General features: G+C 37.5%; 1 protein-coding gene and 1 long non-coding RNA gene across 6 annotated transcripts in view; one reads left to right on the forward strand and one right to left on the reverse strand.

The window, feature by feature from the left end:
- Positions 1 to 12203, forward strand: part of MKX (mohawk homeobox) — a 68239-nt gene extending 56036 nt beyond the window's left edge. For all 5 annotated transcript variants that reach the window (XM_072825588.1, XM_072825589.1, XM_072825590.1 and 2 more), the window contains 2 exons: positions 9530 to 9563; positions 9669 to 12203. In XM_072825588.1, the coding sequence (XP_072681689.1) occupies positions 9530 to 9563; positions 9669 to 9855 (221 nt within the window). In that variant the 3' untranslated portion in view covers positions 9856 to 12203. The remainder of the gene's footprint in view (positions 1 to 9529; positions 9564 to 9668) is intronic.
- Positions 4358 to 14010, reverse strand: LOC140633273 (uncharacterized). Its single transcript, XR_012030910.1, has 3 exons — positions 12487 to 14010; positions 9452 to 9477; positions 4358 to 6342 (listed from the first exon to the last, which is right to left on the reverse strand). It is a non-coding gene; the product is annotated as an uncharacterized lncRNA (long non-coding RNA).
- Positions 14011 to 22832: the final 8822 nt, after the last annotated feature.

Below are 22832 nucleotides of genomic sequence, written 5' to 3' on the forward strand. Positions count from 1 at the left end.
GTGGATCTGGAAGAAGCAGTTCAGTCATCAACAGATACGTGTTGCAGGTTGTTGGGTATTTTTTTCCTTCCTGCTGAGGCAAACATCACTTAGAATGATTTATCATTACTCATTCAGAAGCTCTGACTACCCCAAAGAGAGGCTAACCACAAAAATTTCTTCTAAAAGTGATGTAGCCACAGCTGTCTAGGAGTTATTTAGCAGTAATTCACTCTGGGCAATAGAAGAGTGATTAGAAGGATATCACATCTATTAAAATGTCAATCTAATTAAAGCATGGGAGAGAGCTCAAGAGAGCTTAGAGTCCCTATTCTGTGATTTGGATAGACTTTTTTACTTTACAGATTAAATCATAAGCTGGAAACAAAGTCTCTTTGCATCTCTGTGGTCTATAATACTAACAAAAAGAAAAAAAAAGATTCTTAATAGATTTTTAATAGGTTGTCATTCAGTAGGGTTTCTAGTAAACAGCATGTTAAGCCTTGTCCTTGTCATGGTCTTCAAAAGTGACTTTATTTTTTTTATAATAAATGTATTTTTTATTGGTGTTCAATTTACCAACATACAAAATAACACCCAGTGCTCATCCCGTCAAGTGCCCCCCTCAGTGCCCGTCACCCATTCACCCCCATCCCCCGCCCTCCTCCCCTTCCACCACCCCTAGTTCTTTTCCCAGAGTTAGGAGTCTTTATGTTCTGTCTCCCTTTCTGACATCTCCCACACACTTCTCCCTTCCCTTATATTCCCTTTCACTATTATTTAAATTCCCCAAATGAATGAGAACATATAATGTTTGTCCTTCTCTGATTGACTTACTTCACTCAGCATAATACCCTCCAGTTCCATCCACATTGAAGCAAATGGTGGATATTTGTCGTTTCTAATGGCTGAGTAATATTCCATTGTATACATAGACCACATCTTCTTTATCCATTCATCTTTCGATGGACGCCGAGGCTCCTTCCACAGTTTGGCTATTGTGGACATTGCTGCTAGAAACATCGGGGTGCAGGTGTCCTGGCAATTCATTGCATCTGTATCTTTGGGGTAAATCCCCAACAGTGCAATTGCTGGGTCGTAGGGCAGGTCTAGTTTTAACCCTTTGAGGAACCTCCACACAGTTTTCCAGGGTGGCTGCACCAGTTCACATTCCCACCCACAGTGTAAGAGGGTTCCCCTTTCTCCACATCCTCTCAAACCTTTGTGGTTTCCTGCCTTGTTAATTTTCCCCATTCTCACTGGTGTGAGGTGGTATCTCATTGTGGTTTCGATTTGTATTTCCCTAATGGCAAGTGATGCGGAACATTTTCTCATGTGCGTGTTGGCCATGTCTATGTCTTCCTCTGTGAGATTTCTGTTCATGTCTTTTGCCCATTTCATGATTGGATTGTTCGTTTCTTTGGTGTTGAGTTTAATAAGTTCTTTATAGATCTTGGAAACTAGCCCTTTATCTGATATGTCATTTGCAAATATCTTCTCCCATTCTGTAGGTTGTCTTTTAGTTTTGTTGACTGTATCCTTTGCTGTGCAAAAGCTTCTTATCTTGATGAAGTCCCAATAGTTCATTTTTGCTTTTGTTTCTTTTGCCTTTGTGGGTGTATCTTGCAAGAAGTTACTGTGGCCGAGTTCAAAAGGGGTGTTGCCTGTGTTCTCCTCTAGGATTTTGATGGAATCTTGCTCACATTTAGATCTTTCATCCATTTTGAGTTTATCTTTGTGTATGGTGAAAGAGAGTGGTCTAGTTTCATTCTTCTGCATGTGGATGTCCAATTTTCCCAGCACCATTTATTGAAGAGACTGTCTTTCTTCCAGTGGATAGTCTTAACTGCTTTGTCGAATATTAGTTGACCATAAAGTTGAGGGTCCACTTCTGGATTCTCTATTCTGTTCCATTGATCTATGTGTCTGTTTTTGTGCCAGTACCACACTGTCTTGATGACCACAGCTTTGTAGTACAACCTGAACTCTGGCATTGTGATGCCCCCGATATGGTTTTCTTTTTTAAAATTCCCCTGGCTATTCAGGGTCTTTTCTGATTCCACACAAATCTTAAAATAATTTGCTCTAACTCTCTGAAGAAAGTCCATGGTATTTTGATAGGGATTGCATTAAACGTGTAAATTGCCCTGGGTAACATTGACATTTTCACAATATTAATTCTGCCAATCCATGAGCATGGAATATTTTTCCATCTCTTTGTGTCTTCCTCTATTTCTTTCAGAAGTGTTCTATAGTTTTTATGGTATAGATCCTTTACCTCTTTGGTTAGGTTTTTTCCTAGGTATCTTATGCTTTTGGGTGCAATTGTAAATGGGATTGACTCCTTAATTTCTTTTTCTTCAGTCTCATTGTTAGTGTATAGAAATGACTTTATCGATAGAGACCACTTGAATAATTGAATGCAGTAGTTAAAAACATGACCTTTAGTTTGGCTGACATGGCACTAAGACTCACCACCCCCAATGCCAAACTGAGTCCTTTGCGAGTTTCTGGACCCCTCTATGCTACAGTGTCATTTGAAAATAAGGGCCATGATTCTATTTTACAGGGTTATTGTAAGCATCTAACCAGATAACATTTTAGAGTTCCTGGCATCATGCCTAACATAAGAAAGAGCATCCAATGAATGTTAGTTAGTAATTATTATTCTAAAGATAACCCCTTCTCATAACATTTGAGTCTCTCAATATTCAAGTTTAAACTGGATGAAGCTGGATTTTGAATTCTTTCAATCTGTTTATATTTCACAGGCAAAAAGCATTTTCACATCAGGGAAGACCAAATGGCAGATTATTATCATTTATTAACAAGGTGTAAGGCAAACGTAGAAATTTAGTGAAAAAGCAAACGTACAGCATGACCCCATTTTAAAAAACATATAAACCTGTTTGGAAAGCCATAGAACCAAATGTTATATTAGTTTTCCCTAAATTTCCTTTACTTTCTCTCTTATACTTTTTCCCAGATTTTCTGCAGTGAACCTGTATTACTTTCTTATTAGAGACATGCAGCATATGCTATTCTTCAAAGGAAAGAAGTGTAGAGTCACTGTGGAACCAATCTTTATGTATATGTGTGTGACCCCGCCTGGATCTAGTATGGGGGAGATAAAGATAGAGACTGTGGAGGTAGGAGCAGGGAGCCCCAGGGAATCGCTGTGTCCATTTAGGGTAAGCTCCTGTAGATTTAGAGCTGTTGGCTTTTTGTCACCTTCAGAGAGGTTTTCCATCTGCCTGGTTCACCAGAGTCTTATTCTTTATCTCAATTGTTCTAAGTATGTAAATAATTCCAAAAATTGATCTGGTGTCCTGGGGACTCATGGGACCTCTGAGATCAGAAACACACTGAACCATGGCTGTCTCCATTGATGGCCCCAAAACTGACACAGTGTGAGGGGATGCAGTTGTCAAGCGTCTGGAGCTCTGACTCACTCCACTTTAATTTAGGGAAATACATAGTACATGATTTTTATATTATTTATTTAATTTTTTTAAAAAATTCTTTTTATTGGAGTTCAATTTGCCAACACACAGCATAACACCCAGTGCTCATCCCATCACGTGCCCCCCTCAGTGCCCGTCACCCAGTCACCCCAACTCCCGCCCACCTCCCATTCCACCACCCCTTGTTCATTTCCCAGAGTTAGGAGTCTCTCATGTTCTATCACCCTCTCTGATATTTCCCCATTCATTTTCTCTCCTTTCCCCTTCATTCCCTTTCACTATTTTTATATTCCCCAAATGAATGAGACCATATAATGTTTGTCCTTCTCTGATTGACTTATTTCACTCAGCATAATACCCTCCAATTCCATCCACGTCGAAGCAAAAGGTGGATATTTGTCGTTTCTAATGGCTGAGTAATATTCCATACATAGACCACATCTTCTTTATCCATTCATCTTTTGATGGACACCGAGGCTCCTTCCACAGTTTGGCTATTGTGGACATTGCTGCTAGAAACATCGGGGTGCAGGTGTCCCGGCGTTTCACTGCATCTGTATCTTTGGGGTAAATCCCCAACAGTGCAATTGCTGGGTCGTAGGGCAGGTCTAGTTTTAACTCTTTGAGGAACCTCCACACAGTTTTCCAGGGTGGCTGCACCAGTTCACATTCCCACCCACAGTGTAAGAGGGTTCCCCTTTCTCCACATCCTCTCAAACCTTTGTGGTTTCCTGCTTTGTTAATTTTCCCCATTCTCACTGGTGTGAGGTGGTATCTCATTGTGGTTTCGATTTGTATTTCCCTGATGGCAAGTGATGCAGGGCATTTTCTCATGTCCATGTTGGCCATGTCTATGTCTTCCTCTGTGAGATTTCTGTTCATGTCTTTTGCCCATTTCATGATTGGATTGTTCGTTTCTTTGGTGTTGAGTTTAATAAGTTCTTTATAGATCTTGGATACTAGCCCTTTATCTGATACGTCATTTACAAATATCTTCTCCCATTCTGTAGGTTGTCTTTTAGTTTTGTTGACTGTATCCTTTGCTGTGCAGAAGCTTCTTATCTTGATGAAGTCCCAATAGTTCATTTTTGGTTTTGTTTCTCTTGCCTTCGTGGATGCATCTTGAAAGAAGTTGCTATGGCCGAGTTCAAAAAGGGTGTTGCCTGTGTTCTCCTCTAGGATTTTGATGGAATCTTGTCTCACATTTAGATCTTTCATTCATTTTGAGTGTATCTTTGTGTGTGGTGTAAGAAAGTGGTCTAGTTTCATTCTTCTGCATGTGGATGTCCAACTTTCTCACCACCATTTATTGAAGAGACTGTCTTTCTTCCAGTGGATAGTCTTTCCTGCTTTGCCGACTATTATTTGAGCATAGAGTTGAGGGCCCACTTCTGGATTCTCCATTCTGTTTCCATTGATCTATGTGTCTGTTTTTGTGCCAGTACCACACTGTCTTGATGACCAGAGCTTTGTAGTACAACCTGAAATCTGGCATTGTGATGCCCCCAGCTATGGTTTTATTTTTTAATATTCCCCTGGCAATTCGGGGTCTTTTCTGATTTCACACAAATCTTAGGATGATTTGTTCCAACAATCCTCATTCTCTTTATTTACATTTCAGTGGTATGAGTTACTACTCCACATTTGTGGAATATTTTTCAGCGATCCTAACTTTAGGGTAAGTTAGTTAAATTTTTAAAAATCTCAGAGAAAGGGCAGCCCGGGTGGCTCAGCGGTTTAGCGCCGCCTTCAGCCCAGGATCTGATCCTGGAGTCCCGCGATCGAGTCCCACATCGGGCTCCCTGAATAGAGCCTGCTTCTCCCTCTGCCTGTGTCTCTGCCTCTCTCTCTCTCTCTCTCTCTCTCTCTCTCATGAATAAATAAATAAAATATTAAAAAAAAATCTCAGAGAAACTGCTTTGGCCATATTTTGCCTCTTTTTATGACTATAACTCTTACTTCAGGAATATGTATCAGAACTAATACGTTTCTAAATTGCATTTATCGATGTCGAGCGGACCCTTTGCCCACAGAGCTTGGTGCTTACACATCTCGAGTTGCAATAGAAGGGGTTTTTAGTATAACTGTTTCTCAACATAACTTTATAAGGAAACACATGTCCAAACTGAGGATAGCCCCACTTTAAGTTTCAACATGGTTTGGGTTTTACGGCATCCAAGATTTTCCTAACTACACACCTCTTTTTTTTTTCTTTCCTTTTCTTTTTTGGTCTTAAAACTCGCTCTTTTGGCTGGTTCAGTAAGTTGTTCCTGCCAACCAGTTGCTTTTATGGTAATTGACAGCGTAGCTGATTTTTGGAACCTTAGAATCTAAAAAGGCATTTTAGCCCAGACTTTGGAGAGACCGAGCCAAGCTACTAGCAGAGTGAGAGATACAGCTGAGCTGAATGTAGGGCAGTCAGAACCCTAAGTCTGTGCATGTTAATTAACAGCAATGAAACGTCTGCTCTAGCTCAGACTTAACATTTATCTCTTTTCAGCAGCATTCAGAATCCTTCCTTCTCCTGTCATATTGTTACTGAATGCCACTTCTGGAGAGGAGCCAGTGAGACCACTTACCTGGAGTGGGCAGAGTGGCATGAGCCCCGAGTGGTGTAGTGGTCTGTTGACCCACCACACCCATCTATTGGCTGAAAAAACACAAAATATTTGAACCAGTTAAGAGCCAGCAAGTTTACACTTCAAAATAAAAGAGCATAAGAAAAAAAATCTTCATCTTTAATACAATTATTTAATATAATAAGGAGATTGTAAATTTTCTGAGTTCCCCTCAAATAAGTTCTCTAAAATACCTGAGGTATTTCCCCAGATTTCATCTCAGCATTAAGGAGTAGAAAAACTCTTCCCAAACCACCAGATCTTTATTGTCCTTTGCTTTCCTGCAAAAGCACAAATATTTCAGATTAAAAGGACCCGTATTTGCTATCTTCCTTCTGCTAGGTCTTCTGGGAACTAGAACACACTACTCTGCAGGAGGTGGCTCTTGGATGCATAATATCCTAGTGACACCAGGCAACCTACCAATTACACAACAGGAAAAGCATGCCCTTCTAACACCAGTTTATGTTTTGTACCAAAAGTACCCTGGACACAGAAACTCTGCCCCTCACTCCCCACCCTAAATAGTAGTAGTCACCTCTTTCTTGTTGGTTTGAAATGTTTGACATTGAGCTTTGTTACATTGTTTTCCCATTTCTATTGATAGAGAAGTAAAATGTCTCTTCTATTCATTACATTTTATGAATCTTCTGTTGCTGGGAAAAAAGAACCTGAATCCATACCTAATGACATTGAACGTACTAATCAGCTTTAGAAATAAAATGCAGGATGCCGTCTTTTGAATACTGCTGAACACATTGTTGAAATTCATGAAATTTGTGAAACTAATTAAGAATACCCAAATAGAGATTGGAATCTATGTTTTACACTTCAAAGGTATTTTTCATAGGCACCACATTGTAAAATACATACACCCGAAGAGTAAGTAGAATTTTATAATTTCACAGTTGGCTGTAGGAGACTTGTTTCTTAGTGGAATGAGCTCAGGGAACCAGCCACAGAGAGTGCTAGCAGCATCCAGTAGTTGATGGGGCCGCAGGACATAGAAGTTCACTCTTCCTCTTAAATAGAAGCTCTCCATGGACCTTAACAGTGAATTACATGTTGTCCTTTTGCATGCAGGCTCCATTCATTTATGGCATTTCTGGGTTCTGTAACCCATTACCTATTAGATAGCCACAGGCTTCCTCCTTGTCTGTGTGGTAATCACTCTCAGGTTGACCATCCAGGTAGGAAATCTGACTCTGGTCCCCTTTGAATATGTGAGGCTGCTTTGTTTGCAAGCCAGAGCATCAGTTACATGGTCTTTTCTAAATTATGTTTTGTTATTTCCCTAATGTTATTTAAGCTTCATGGAACTTATTCTGCTTTTGCCAAGTCTTTCCATTGAATAAATATCTCCGTAACCTATTGCTTCACTTTGGCAACAGAATTGTTGCAATTTGTGGGCAAAATTGTGCAAAGGCTTAACTCTTCTTATCCCTCTGTAAAATATCCAGTTTTGCTGGCTTTCCTCCTCCTAAACAAAGGCCTTGACTTGGTCTCTGTTTTGGTAGTGCCTTGTCCCTGCCATTCCTGAGTAAAGATTTACAGATAATAGTTGAAACAAAGAATGACTTAACAGGACGTAAGAGACACTACAGAGTCACTAATACTAAATAAGCTAAGACACAAAGTGCTTAGAATAGTGTCTGGCACATAGGAAGTGATCTGTAAGCTAGGATTATTGGAGTTTTGTGAATTGAAAATTGTCATTCTCTTCCTCCAATTACAATAAGGAGTTTTATAATTCCAAAAAAAATAAAAAAGCAGCAGAAGTGTAGCTAACCATCCAGGCCAACCTAGTAAGGACCAGAAGATCCAGAGGATGGCCATCCAGCTCAACAGATTGAGCTCTTTCCCCAAAGGATCCCTGAGTGTAAGGAGAGCAAAGAAAGGGACTACTAATGCTTGTTGTTCTGTTTAGGGCCAGACACATAGCATCTCATTTATTCCTTGTAACAACCTTGTCATGTGTGCACTAAGGTTTTTTGTTTTGTTTGCTTGCCTTCTTTTCCTTCCTAGAGCACACAGGAGTTTAGCTGCCTCACCAGCATAGACATATAGTCATTTTCTCTTAACCATATCTTCCTTGGAAAATTTTACCCTGGTCACACTGTATTATGATCATGTTGATGATCTTATTCCCAACTCCCATGACTATCTTAGAGCCCAGAACTGGAAAATTATGCTGGCCTAATAACTAGCCATGAACATTAAAGAAGGGTGGGGGGGAATTGCCTAACTAGCCATGAGCATTAAAGAAGGGTGGCGGGGGGGAATTGCCTTCAAAATTATTGGGTTGGGGGAAGTAAAACAAAGGGAGAGGATGGAGGGCAGGAAAAGATAGCTTTCCAAAAAAGCCATAGAACTGGAAAAAGGCTTTGAGCAAACATTGTGTTTTTCAAGTTTCTTGTGTGGAATAAAATCCCTCATTCTGTAACTACTTGATAATATTTATTGTTGTTTTGCTGATGGTGGTGGTGATGGTGATGAGAGTGGTGGTAGTAGTGACTTAACCTAGTTTCGGAATCTCATAAGCTGATGGGGAGTCCCAACCTTGCTTCTTTGTCCTCACTTCTTGTGACATGCTAGCAGACCCTCCACACATCTTTCCCTCCAGCATGTCTATTTTTGTGTTCCCATACCGTATTCTTTTAGCTTAAGAGCTACCAAGGGAAGCTTTAATCAAGATCAGTAGCCCATTTCATCTTTCTTGATATTGATGTTTGCATTGGTAGATATTGGTGCCTGAAAGAGGGAGGAAATCTACACCACAATAGAGGGTGCATAAGCAAAGCTCACACCCAAATGCTTATTTCCTGCAACATGAGGGATGAGGGATTCCCTTGCAGCTAGAAGACTGGTACCTGCTTATTCTAATATGCCAGAAGTCCTGTGCTGCTGTATTGAATCTGTCAGTCATTTGCCAGCTAGCCAGAAAGAACTGCTTGCCAGTCCTTTTTCTGAGATGAAGATTGGATTCCTATGAAATCATAGAATACTGAACCAGAGGTGCCCTGAAGATCTTCTAGGAACTCCCTTATTTTATAGTCAAGAAAACCGCATCCCAGACTTTGTGGGAGCATCGTAGCCTGTCCAAAGAGACACAGCAGGTGAGTCGGGGAGTGAGGCCAGAACCTGGCTGCAAGAAGAGTTAGCATTCCTGTCCCTATACTGGTTGCCTCCTCACCAAAAGGCCCAATTTCTCAGAAGAAATCAACATCAAATTTTTGTAAATTTATGGAAGCTATTTTGTATTTTTCTTACCTGTTCTCATCTTATTCCTGCTTCTTTGCAGAGAGATTTCTTTTGTATCTTAATTTAAACAACTTTATGTTTGAAAATAATTAACTTATTTTCAACTATATTTCCTGATGAATTACTTACTATTCCTGGTAATTAGTGATGCAACTCTGGAGATTAAAAAAGAAAGAAAAATAATTGAATTTTTGCTTGTCTTTACAGATGCCCTGGAAAATGGATCCAATAAGGGTGATAGGTAAGAAATATGTTTTTATCTGCCATTTGTGCTTTTCACTGATGGCATTTTCTGTGTACACTGCAGTGAGTTTGATCATTTTCTTTCTTTTTTGCTTAAATCCAGTGCAGCCAACAGGAAGGGACCAAGCAAGGATGACACATATTGGAAGGAGATTAACGCAGCTATGGCCTTAACAAATCTTGCACAGGGCAAAGACACACTACAGGGAACTACCAGCTGCATCATCCAGAAGTCGTCACATATAGCAGAAGTAAAAACGGTCAAAGTGCCACTGGTTCAGCAGTTTTAAGAGTTTATTGCTTTTCAAACCAATTGCCATTCTTCACGTCAGTGTTTTCCCATAAATCCTCATCTTAAGAGCTGAAGCAGAAATGAAAATGACTCCCTTTTAAACCTCTTCTTATTTTTAATTATCCTAAATACATCATTTAGTTGCTTCTATAAAAGACATATAAATTATAAAAACCTCACTTTAATCAAAAATAGTAACTTATTTTATGTTACTAAAACTATGCATCAAGTGTCTGCATTGCCATTACAGTAAGTGCCTTGCTTCCCAAATATCAGCAACAACGTGGGCAGAGCAGAGCAGCTATGCCTCAAATGACAGCGCCACAAAGCTTGTTAGTCTGTGTGTGTCACTCCAGATGGGCCTAACCATTCAGGACTGAAACCACAATCACTGAAAGCCCTCACAACGTATTCAGTAACTCACATGTTAAAACTTGGAAATCTATTCAGCCCAAATGAAACATTCCTCTAAAAAAAGCTTTCGCAGCATTTAAAATTGTTCAGCATGCTTTTCAGAGTGACAGTGAGAATTTCATGCATGTATCTTGCCTGCCTATCTGACACACTACAAAGTTCCAAAATGAAAGGAGCGGCGATCATATAATATGTACACTTAAGAAGAATCCCAGTAAATACATTGTGATCTGAAAAACTTTTTCCAAGCATTGCTGGAAAATACCACAATGCCCTTTAAAATTAATTTGGATTTTCTTTTTCTTAAGTTTTGCTGAAGTTTTTTAAAATTTTATTATATAAATTACTCAGAATTTTCCCGTGTAGAACTAAACCTATAGTTTAGTTTTAACACGTAATCCTGTTTGCATTAGAGGTCAGTGCTTTTTGTGATGGAAACTTTTTCATATGGAATGGCTAAAAAACCTTTTAGCTGGTTGATTTCGAATTATAATTGCTGATGCACAATTTGTATTGCAATGAGAACAAGACAATGAAAGAAATGTATCTCTATGTGAATATACACATACCCACATAAAATTGGTTTTTAAATTTAAAACATATGGAAAACAAAACATTGACAGTCTTTGAATTTTGCCAAGTAGGATGTTAAAGTAGTAAAAATTAAGTGAAATCGTGCATTAAAAGAAAGAACATTTTGTTTCTAAATTAGACTATCATTGACAGAGAGTAATCAATATCAAGAAAGAAGAATATAGTTTTCAATCAAACAATAATATTCTAATCAGCTTGGGGAAAAAGACTTGAAACTTGAATAAATAGTAGAAATGCCAAATATAACAGAGTATATGTGCTACAGAGAAGTAAAAAGGGTTTGACTCTTTTATGGTGGGATGTTTTTTCTGGGTATGTAATGTATTTTGTAATTTTTTTTTAACTGGAAAGCTTTTTTGTGAGTGTGAATGAGAGCCAGTAGTGCAGCCATGTGGTGATATTTTTCTTTATTCTGCAAAACGCTTTTAAAACCAAAGGCTGCTCTAGTTGATATATGGACAATATCAATCTTGATATAAATTGTAGGACACTTTTTCATGTAACATAGCATTTGGGGATTGGGTTTATTTAGTGTAATGAAGATAATTTGATATAAAAATATTTTGTATATATATATTTTTACTTTGTTTTCTAAATTGCTGTTTGCAGTAACAGTAAGTGCAAAGCAAGATATGTTAAGTTATGACTGTATGATCAGATGAAGTATGAGTTCTTTCGGTTTACAACCTTAAATAGTTACAGATCCATGATAAAAACTTTGGAATCTTTATAAATTAATTTTGTCAAAATGTGGTCATGTTAAAGAAAACTAAGGACAAGTACTTCACTCTTTTTCATACTATTATAAGTTATTCTGGTATTAAATATTTTAATACAATTGATTTTTGTTTTGACATATTTCAGTTAGATGAATGGATGCTGGTTGTTTTTTATTTGAATGAGTCATAATTCATTTTTGCCATTTTTTAAAAAAGAATCAGCAAATTTGTTCTGTGTTATAAACTATGGATGACAAGTCAATATAGGAGAGCTTTCACATGATTTTTTTAAATACCAAAGCTTGGAATCTGGCCTATAAACACATCAAGAAGATTTTGTAATTAACACATCCTTGGCAATATCTCCAATTGCAATTACTTTTAATTTATTTTTTCTTTTGCTGCTTTAACATTTTCTGGAAATTAAAGTCCCTCCATCCTTTAAAAGAATCTTGAACAATGCTGAGCCAGCAGCTAAGAATCTAACTCATAATTTATGTTGTAGAGAAATAGAATTACCTCTATTCTTTGTTTTGCCATATGTAATCATTTTAATAAAATTAATAACTGCCAGGAGTTCTTGACAGATTGAAAATAAAAGTTAATTTCTAGACCTCAATGATCATATGAATTTTGTTTTCCTTTGAGAGTTGACCAGGTGGAGAAAGAAGTAGAACAGAAGGGTTCATTATATGCTATAAGTCTCTTTAGGTTGGTAAGGGATATGATATGGGAGCACTGCATTTATATTAGGTTTGTTTTTCATCACCTTAGACCACCAGCCCACCTTTTAAGAGCTGAGGAAAAGAGAGTATGATGCTAACTGTTAAAATGCATAACTTAAAAATGAACATTTACACTAAATACCTTCTTTCAGTTGCTAATACAATAAGTTTTATTACCGTGTGCTATGTCCTGGAGAGGATCTTAGCTTTGAAGCTATATGGATCTATGTTTGAATCTTAGCTCTGCCACTCACTACATAAGATCCAAACTCAGTCCCTCTGGACTTGGCTTTCTTCATCTGCAAAGTAAGAGGAATGAGTCATACCTTGTAGATATGCTACAAGGTTTAGAGATCACATACAACGTATAAAGTGCCTACCACAATGTCTAGCAATTAATAGATGCTTAAATGGAAGGTATTATCACATAATTATAGTTCCTCTATATAGGGTTTGTGTACAAGAAAATAGAAATACGGAGAGTTTAATGAAGAACCTTGTGGAAAGGAAAGGTGTCTGACATGAAAGACTGCTGTGGAGTAGTAATAGTTGGAATCAGAACTGGAGAGATCTTCAGGAAAGATCTTTTTGTTATCATTACCTTGGACTTTCCAGAGAAAAGAATGAAGTAGAACAAAGGCAGGAAAGAACAGATATGCCAATAGAAAACATAGAATGTGCAAGAGCTTCCTTCATCCATATCGACTAGAATTGCCTTTTCCTCTATTCGTCCTGCTTGATTCTGTTCAAGACGACTAAGAATTCATGCTGCTGTCTGTATCCCTGCCTGCTCCAAGTAGCAATGTTTAACAAACATGGCAACAGCCATGGTCTGCTTTTAAACTCATCCAGCTCAACAGCATAACATCATGCAAATAAACACAGAGAGTAAGCAAGCCACCCAGACTCTTCTTGTCTGGGGCAGCTTAGGTCGGCCATGCCTTGGAAAGCAGTATGGGATGGTGGTAAGCACTTGGACTGGCATAACCTGGCTTTGCCTCTCCACTGCTTAGTGACTTTGGGGAATAAGCATAAGCCTTGTGTACTGTTTGCATCTATAAAATTTGATCTATGAAAGTTACCTACTCCAAAGTTGTGTTGTGAGGATTAAATAAGGCAGTGAATATAAAAGTACTTTGCAAACTGCATATTCTGTACAAATGTTAATGATTATTAATGTGTTCCAGATGACTCTGAAAGACCTAATAGCCCATAATTTTTGGCAATATAAACTGTGGTTTCCATGAAGCATAATAGGACCCCCCCAGATTTTGTCAAGTTCATATTGTATTTACCATCTTCCAGCCTTCTTGAGCAGAGCTTTCTGGTCTTCTACTTCTTTGTAACAATAATGATCAGAATTAGGCGAATGATTGTCACACGGCATGGACAGAATCTTGACTTCACTACTTACTAGATTAGAGATACATCTTACAGATGGACTAAAAATTTGGTTTGAGAAGTGTATGTATTGCCCATAATAAATTATTCTCTTAAGGTGAGAAAAGCCAAAGTCTGAGTTTGGACAAACAAGCTGGTGTGATTTTTACATCTTTACATGGATGAATCCATGGAAATTTATGTAAAGTTTGTCTCAGTAAGTCTTCTGAAACAAATTTCAGCCCAAAACCAGTTTCAGGAAATTTGATCTGCAGTTAGTCTAATCTGACTTGTATTCATGACTTTTAAACAAAATTTGAAAATCTTAATTCATGTTTTGAAAAAGTATAAACAGAACTTATGCTAGTCATAGAAACATTTAAGCAGTTTAGGAGGCCATAAGATTAAAAAAAAAAAAAACCCATACCCTATCTCTCAGTGATCCCAATTCCACATCCCAAAGATAACCATGGTTAACAATCTCATGTGTGTATTTCCAGAAACTCTATGTATATACAAACTTGTACTTTTTCATCTAGCACTTCTTACTATATTCATACTATTCTGTAATATTTTTTCCATTCCACCATGAGTATATATATATGTGTGTGTGTGTGTCTGTGTAGATTTGATTATTTAAATGAATGCCTAGGGTTTTATTTTGGATCTTTTATAATTTATTTAGCAAATACCTCCTTGGTGGACTTTTGGATTATTTCCAATTTTTAGTTATTATAAACTAGTGCTATTCAAAGTGCTGCTTTGAGATAAGGAGCTTAACACCAAAATACTGCAAGAAAAACTTCTATGAAAAAAATTGTCACCTGAACTCACAGTGTTCCTGATTGATTTATATTCTGACCCTTTATCTCCCCACAGACTAGTAACAATTGGTGAATTGAATTGCCATTGTCATACAGGCCCTATTTCAACATCACTGATATAAATACTGATGCAGTGAACATTCCTGAGCATGTCTGTCTTCAGTCACTTATACATCTATGGAATACCTGGAAGTGGAGTTAATGGGTCAAATGATACATAAATGTTTTGATGGATGCTACCAAATTACCAAGTAAAAGGTCTACCGGGTTACACTTTCAACAGTAGAATGTATCTGTTTTTCTTCAACTTGTTCAAAACACTGAGTGTATTAACTTTTTCAATACTAAACAATGTGGTAGGCAAAAGTGATATTTTGTCATTGTTTTTTTTTTAATTTTTATTTATTTATGATAGTCACAGAGAGAGAGAGAGAGAGAGAGGCAGAGACACAGGCAGAGGGAGAAGCAGGCTCCATGCACTGGGAGCCCGATGTGGGATTCGATCCTGGATCTCCAGGATCGCGCCCTAGGCCGAAGGCAGGCGCCAAACCGCTGCACCACCTAGGGATCCCTTTTGTCATTGTTTTAACTGGTATTTTTTCAAGATGACTGGCACACATAAGCTTATTGGCCATTGATATTTGTTTTCAATGAACTGCTTGCTCATATCTTTCTTTTTTCTTTCTTTCTTTTTCCTTCTTTTCTTCCTTCCATACATTTGTTAGTGATGTGTGCATTATTTGCATATTTTAAAGTTCAATCTGTTTTTAATATATGCTATAAATGGGTAGTCCCCGTGGCTCAGCAGTTTAGCGCCACCTTCAGCCCAGGGCGTGATCCTGAAGACCTGGGATGGAGTGCCGCGTCAGGCTCCCCCTGCTTCTCCGTCTGCCTGTGTCTCTGCCTCTCTCTCTCTCTTTCTCAAAAATAAATAATAAACAAAAAAATCTAAAATATATATATATGCTATAAATATTTTCAAGGACTGTTTTATATATAATTTTACTTCACTTACAATATTTTTAAATTCAGAAGCTTAAATATATTCTGTACATATACAAAGAATGTATAGGAGAGCTTATATTTGTAGTATAGTAGTTCAGAATCCAAACTCTGGAGTTAGACTGCTGAATCATATCTCTCCTGCTTATTACTTCTACAGTCTTGGACAAGACATTTAACCTATCTAGTCTCAGTTTCCTTATCTGTAAAATATGGATTATAATAATTACTGGGTACTATTGTGAGGATTAAATTAGTTATTTATTATATATGAAGCATTTGTCATTATAGTACCTTATACTTAGTGCCAAGACTAAAAAAAAAAAAAAAATCCATCCATCTTTTCTGCTGTTAGTATTATGGTTTATTTTTGTGTTGTATGTTGAAAACCATTGGAAATTTATTCTGGCATAAAAAATGAGCTTGGCACTCCCCTCCCCCCAAATGAAATCTTTATGTATAAACCTAACAAAATATGTACAAGATGCATATGAGGAAAATGAAACAACTCTGATTAATGAAATTAAAGAACTAAGTAAATGGAGGGTTAATCCATGTTCATGATGAAAAGACTCAATACTGCCCTGATGTCAGTTCTTCCCAACTTGGTCTATAGATTCAATGCAATCCCACTCAAAATCACAGCAAGTTACTTAGTGGATATCAACAAACTGATTCTGAAGATGTACGGAGACACAAAAGACCCAGAATAGTCAATATAACATTGAAGAACAACAAGGTTCAAGGACTGACATTATCCAATTTCAACACCTACTACAGTAATCAAGGCAGCATAGTATTAGTGAAAGAATATACAAATTCAACAATGAAACAGAATACTGAGCCCAGAAATGGGCCCACACAAATATAGTCAACTGATATTTAACAAAGTAGCAAAGGCAATACAATGCAGAAAAGACAAAATGGTGAGATTCAAGAAAAACTAATGAAAGAAAACTATTGAAAGAAAAGATACAATTTAAAAAATGGTGCTGGAACAACTAGACACCCACATTCAAAAAAAAAAAAAAAAAAAGAATCCAGACACAGACTTCACATCTTTCACAAAAGTTAATTCAAAATGGACCACAGACCTAAATATAAAATGCAAAACTATAAAATTCCTAGGAGATAACATGGGAGAAAATCTAGATGACCTTGGAAATGACAATGACATCTTAGATACAACACCAAAGGCACAATACATGAAACAAAAGGTAAACTGTACTTCATTAAAATTAAAAAACTTCTGAAACACAATGCCAAGAGAATGAGAAGACAAACCACAGACTGGAAGAAAATATTTGCAAAAGACACATCTAAAAAATGACTATTATCCAAAGTATACAAGGAACTCTTAAAACTTAACAATAAGAAAACCTGATCTGTTTTTAAATGGGCCAAAGACCTACACAGACAACTCATCAAAGAAGATACCCACATGGCAAATAAACATGGGGAAAGATTCTCCACATCACAAGTCATTAGGAAGATCAGATTAAAACAGTAATAGATACCACTATACACCTATTTGAATGGCTGAAGTCATTCTAATTGATGCTGACCACATCAAATGCTGGCAGGAATGTGGAGCAACAGGACGTCTCATTTATTGCTGGTAGAAATGCAAAATGATAACAGCCACTTTGGAAGATAGTTTGACAGTTTTTTTTTTTTAAAGATTTTATTTGTTTATTCATGAGAGACACAGAGCAAGAGAGACAGAGGCAGAGACACAGGCAGAGGGAGAAGCAGGCTCCATACAGAGAGCCTGACATGGGACTTGATCCCAGGTCTCCAGGATCACAACCTGGGCCAAAGGCAGCGCTAAACTGCTGAGCCACCTGGGCTGCCCCAGTTTGATAGTTTCTCATAAAACTAAGCATACTGTGTGAACCAGTAATCTTGCTCCTTGTTATTTACCTAAAGGATTTGAAAACTTATGTCCACAAAAAACTTGCACACAAAGGAAATCTTTTTTCATAGTTGTCCAAACTTGGAAGCAACCAAAATATTCTTCAGTACATGAATGGATAAATAACTTGTGGTACAACCAGACAGTGAAATATCATTCAGTGCTAAAAAGAAATGAGCTATCAAGACATGAAAAGACATGGAGGAAGGGATCCCTGGGTGGCTCAGTGGTTTAGCGCTTGCCTTTGACCCAGGGCATGATCCTGGAGGCCTGGGATCAAGTCCCATGTCGGGCTCCCTGCATGGAGCCTGCTTCTCCCTCTGCCTGTGTCTCTGCCTCTCTCTTTCTCTCTCTCTCTCTCTCTCTTTCTCTCTCTCTGTCTCTTATGAATAAATAAATAAAATCTTAAAAAAAAAAAGACATTGAGGAAACTTAAATGCCTATTACTAAGTGAAAAAAGCCAATCTGAAGGCTATATACTGCATGATTCTGGCCATACGATATTCTAGAATAGACAAAACTATGGAGACAGCAAAAAGATCAATGATTTTCAGGAGTTGGGGTTAAAGAGGGATGAATAGGCAGTGCACAGAAGAGTTTTAGAGCAGTTAATATACTCTGTGGGGCACGGTAAGGATGGACACATGTCATTGCACATTTGTCCAACCCACAGAATGTACAACACCAAGAAAGAACTGTAATCTAAGCTATGGACTTTGGGTGTAATGATGTGTCAATGTAGGTTCATCAGTTGTAACAAATGTACCACTCTGGTGGAGGATGTTGAACATGAGGGAGGATATACATGTGTAGGGACATGTGGTGTATGGGAAATCTCTGTACCTTCCCCTCAATTTTGTTGTGAACTTAAAACTACACTAAAACTTAAAGTCTGGGCAGCCCTGGTAGCGCAGCGGTTTAGCGCCGCCTGCAGCCTGGGGTGTGATCCTGGAGACCCGGGACTGAGTCCCACATCAGGCTTCCTGTATGGAGCCTGCTTCTACCTCTGCCTATGTCTCTGCCTGTGTCTCTGCCTCTCTCTCTCTCTCTCTTTGTGTCTCTATGAATAAATAAACAAAATCTTTAAAAAATAATAAAAAATAAAAAATAAATAAAAAGTTAAAGTCTGGGGATCCCTGAGTGGCTCAGTGGTTTAGCGCCTGCCTTCGGCCTAAGGTGTAATCCTGGAGTCTCCGGATCGAGTCCCACATCGGGCTCCCTGCATGGAGCCTGCTTCTCCCTCTGCCTGTGTCTCTGCCTCTCTCTCTCCCTGTCTCTCATGAATAAATAAAAAATCTTAAAAAAAAAAAAAGTTAAAGTCTAAATTTAAAAAATTAATTTTAAAAAGTGAACTAGTTATCTGGCTCTTCACTGAATACCCCCACCTTCATCCCTCAAAAGGAAACATAGCTGGTGTCTCAAAATTATTTGCTAGATAATCCACTACTCTAAATGGTTGCTTTTGAACTCTTTATTCAGTTTCTTACTGTGGTAATGAGTATAGAGTCCTTCATTTCTATTATTCCTTCCCATAATTTTACTGGCTCTTTCTTCATCTTAATGTTTAAAGATACCTGACAAATTATTTTACCAGATCCCCATTCCCCCCCTCCAAAATGATGTGGGCATTTGTGGATTGCATGAATATATAGGTCAATAGACACTTGCAATATTGAGCTTTATTGTCCAATTTTCTTCTTTCATTTGATCCTCAACAGTTTTATTTTCCTTCATGTATCTTAATTTTTATTCACTGGTAGTTATTTTTGTACTACATTGTGAATGGAGTCATAGAGTTCTACTCTTGTTTCTGTCTTCTTTTGCTCAATATTGGATTATTGAGATTCATCCATCTCATTGAATACAACAATTCACCCTTTTTATTGCTATATATTGTTGCATCATTATATGAATCATTATCATTTTACAAATATACCATAAATTAGTAATACACCCCACTCTTGACATTTGGATTGTTTTCCATTTGGGGAGCTATGACAAATAATCCTTATAAACATATTCTTATACATTTCTTTTGGCAAATCTTTGTATTTCTGCTAGGTAGAAGTAGACTTACTGAGTTATATTATAGTTGTAGTGGATATTATCAAACAATTTTCCATAATAGTGATACCAGTTTATATCTCCACAAGCAGGATCTGAGGTACCTACTTGATCTACAAACTTGCCAGCTTTTTATTTTATTTTTATTTTTTATATATATTTTATTTAAATGCAATTAACGTATAGTGTATTATCAGTTCCAGGGGTAGAGTTTAGTAATTCACCAGTGGCATTTAACAGCCAGTGCTCATTACATCAAGTGCCCTCCTTAATGCGCATCACCCAGTTATCCCATCCCTCCACTCAGGTCTCCTCCACAATCCTCAGTTGCTCCAGTTGATTAAGAGTCTCTTATGGTTTGTCTTTCTGATTTCATCTCATTTAATTTTTCCTTACCTTTCCCTATGATCATCTGCTTTGTTTCTTAAGTTCTACATATGGGTGAAATCATATCATTCTTTCTCTGATTGACTTATTTCACTTAGTATAATACCCTCTAGTTCCATCCACATCATTGCAAATGGCAAGATTTCATTCTTTTTGATGGCTGAATAATATTCTATTATATATATATATATATATATATATATATATATATATATATATCACCTCTTCTTTATCCATTCATCTGTTTATAGACATCTGTGCTCTTTCCATAGTCTGGCTATTGTGGACACTGCTGCTATAAAAACTGGGGTGCAGGTGCCCCTTTGAATCATTCAGCAAACTTGACAGTCTTTAATGTTTTAGACATTATAGCAGATTTGAAGAGGCATCTCACTGTGGTTCTAATTTGTGTTTTTAACATTAAAACAAAAAATATTAAATATATATATTATTTAATATGAATACTATTTAATATCAAATTTAATTAATATGTAATTGTGGTTTTGGTATGTATGGACTATTTATATATTGTGGAGTGCCTGTTCAACTTTTTTGCCCATTGTGATATTGGGTTGTCTGTTCTTTTCTTCTTGATTTCAAAGTATTTCTTAGTACATTCTGGATATGAATCCTTTATCAGATGTATATATGTTTGTGCTTGTGTGTATGTGTGTATGTGTACACACATACGTGCAGCAGGTATCTTGTAAATATCTTGTAAAATATTATGCTCGAATCTCCTTAAATGCATTTGTTTGTCTGCTTATTTATTATCCAGTTGTAATAGTTCTCCTCCATCCATCATTTCAGTAGAAACTGCCTGTGCCGTTTATTGTGTTTGTTATTCTTTCTCTGGTTACTCAATCACCATTTTCATTGTGTGCTCAAGATTTTCTTCAGCATGAAACCCAAATTCATTGTAAGCAGTGGAAACTTATGAGTAGGGGGTGGAGCAGACATCTTCAGCCTTTGTGATCAGGAAGTAGACCAGCTGGCAAGATGCAATCCCCTGTTAAGGCACCTAGAGTCATCCCTTCTGCTCTCCAGGCTGCAGAACTGCAAAAAGTAGGAAGACTTTGGCTAATTGCTTAGCAATCCCGCAGTGCACTGAAGGTCAGGTCCTCCCCCTGGCTAAGCTGCCTTCTTCTCAGAGAACTGTTTTCACAGTAGGCTTTCTCTAAGAACTTAGAGCTCCATGCTCACCTTGAGGCTCTTCTCTATAGTTTTTCATGTTCTGGTCTGGACAAGAACTCCTCCTTCTTTTTCTCCTCTCCTTCCTACTTTTTCTTGATTTTCTTCTCTTCCTCTCCTCTTTGCATTCCCCCTCTGTCTCTCACTCTTTCTCTCTCTCTTTCCTCTTAACTCTACAGGTGCTGCCTGATAAGAGTAGTTTCCTGAGGCATTGAATAGGAACTGGGAATGAGGCACTCAGATGGGGGCAGCTGAGGATGCACATGCAGGCTCCCATTTCCCCATCTTTATTTCTCAGGCTACACACTTTAAGTACTATCTGCTGAATCCTCCATATGAAAGATGAAGTCACTAAAATTCTTATACTTCCTTTCATTCTCCATGCCATTAAACGAATTTCCTATTAATTTTGCATTGTCAATATTCGTGCTTCTTAAATTATTCTCTGAAATCATAACCCCCACCATTATGGAAATGGGTTTAATGTTTACTTCGAGTCCTTTCATATGCTTCTTCCCCTTCCTGCATTCTCTATTCTGGTTTATCTTTTGATTGGATGGATTTTGTTACTACTGTTTTTTTAAGATAAGCTCATAAATGTTGTATTCCCTCAGGTTGAAGCTGTCTTCTGTTCCCTTATATGTTCATAATGATCTAGAAAAAGCATTCAAGTCCGGATCTTACTTTCGCACTTGGAACTCTTATTACTGCTCTGCTACTAATTGACTAGATACTGTTGTTAGAAACTCTGATATAGCCTTATATTCTCCCAATATGTTACTTGCTTTGTTTGCTTGTTTGTTTATTTGCCTGAATGCCATTACAACTCTTTGTTTATACTTAAAGTCCAGTAACTTAACCAGAAAGTGTCTGAAGCATTCTGGAGCATTCTGTGTCTTCTGGATCTACAGACTGAAATCTAACTTAGTTCAGGAAAAAAATTCTTTTATCTAAATTATTTCTTAAGTTTCCTTTTCTGTTTGCTTCTTCAAAATTGCCATTTGGATTATTAATTTATCCAATTATTTACCTGCACTATACCAGACGCTCTGCTGGGTGTTGGGGATCAGTAATGTGTACTAAAAGAGTAGACTAGAATTCCAGGGAAATCTCCTGTGTCAGTCTTTCCTACCTGTTTAGCGGTATTGAGTTTTCTTTTTGTTGTTTTCACATCTCTATGTTTTGTTTTGTTTTTTAAGTTATCTTGTATTTCCTTCTTGCTCTGAAAGGCTCACTTTTCATGTCTTTATTATTCTCTCTGCTGTGATAGTTATATCATTCATGCCCTCTTGGAGATTATTTTCAAAATGTATTTCCTTTTTAGCTTCTAGCTAGAGTACATAGAGTAGTATTTGTCATAAGTATTCTTCTTTTTCCTGGAAAGCTTCTTTTCACATAGGTTCTTCTTTTGCATTTTGCTTGTTATGTCTGATTTTGTCCTTTTTGAAAATAACATTCAGGTTCCACCTTCTCTTCTTTATATTTACTGCTACTCTTTGCTCAAAAATGTTTGTGGGACCGGGGAGGACACAGTGTCCCTGGCAGCCTCAGTCCAGGTATGTAATTCAAAACAACACCGTGCTCATATTTCTCAGCAAATCTGCTCTGTGTCTGTGTAAGGGCATAATTTCCCTCTCCAGGATGAGCACGTCTTCCAGGCAGGACTTGAAAAGGCTCAGAGTGAAATATGGCCCTCTTACTGATTACTTCTTTGTTCAACTGACTCAGGTCAGCAATTGCAAACCAGATCATGTTTTCTG

Source organism: Canis lupus, chromosome 5, assembly GCF_048164855.1.
Source record: "Canis lupus baileyi chromosome 5, mCanLup2.hap1, whole genome shotgun sequence".
NCBI classification, from domain to species: Eukaryota; Metazoa; Chordata; class Mammalia; order Carnivora; family Canidae; genus Canis; species Canis lupus.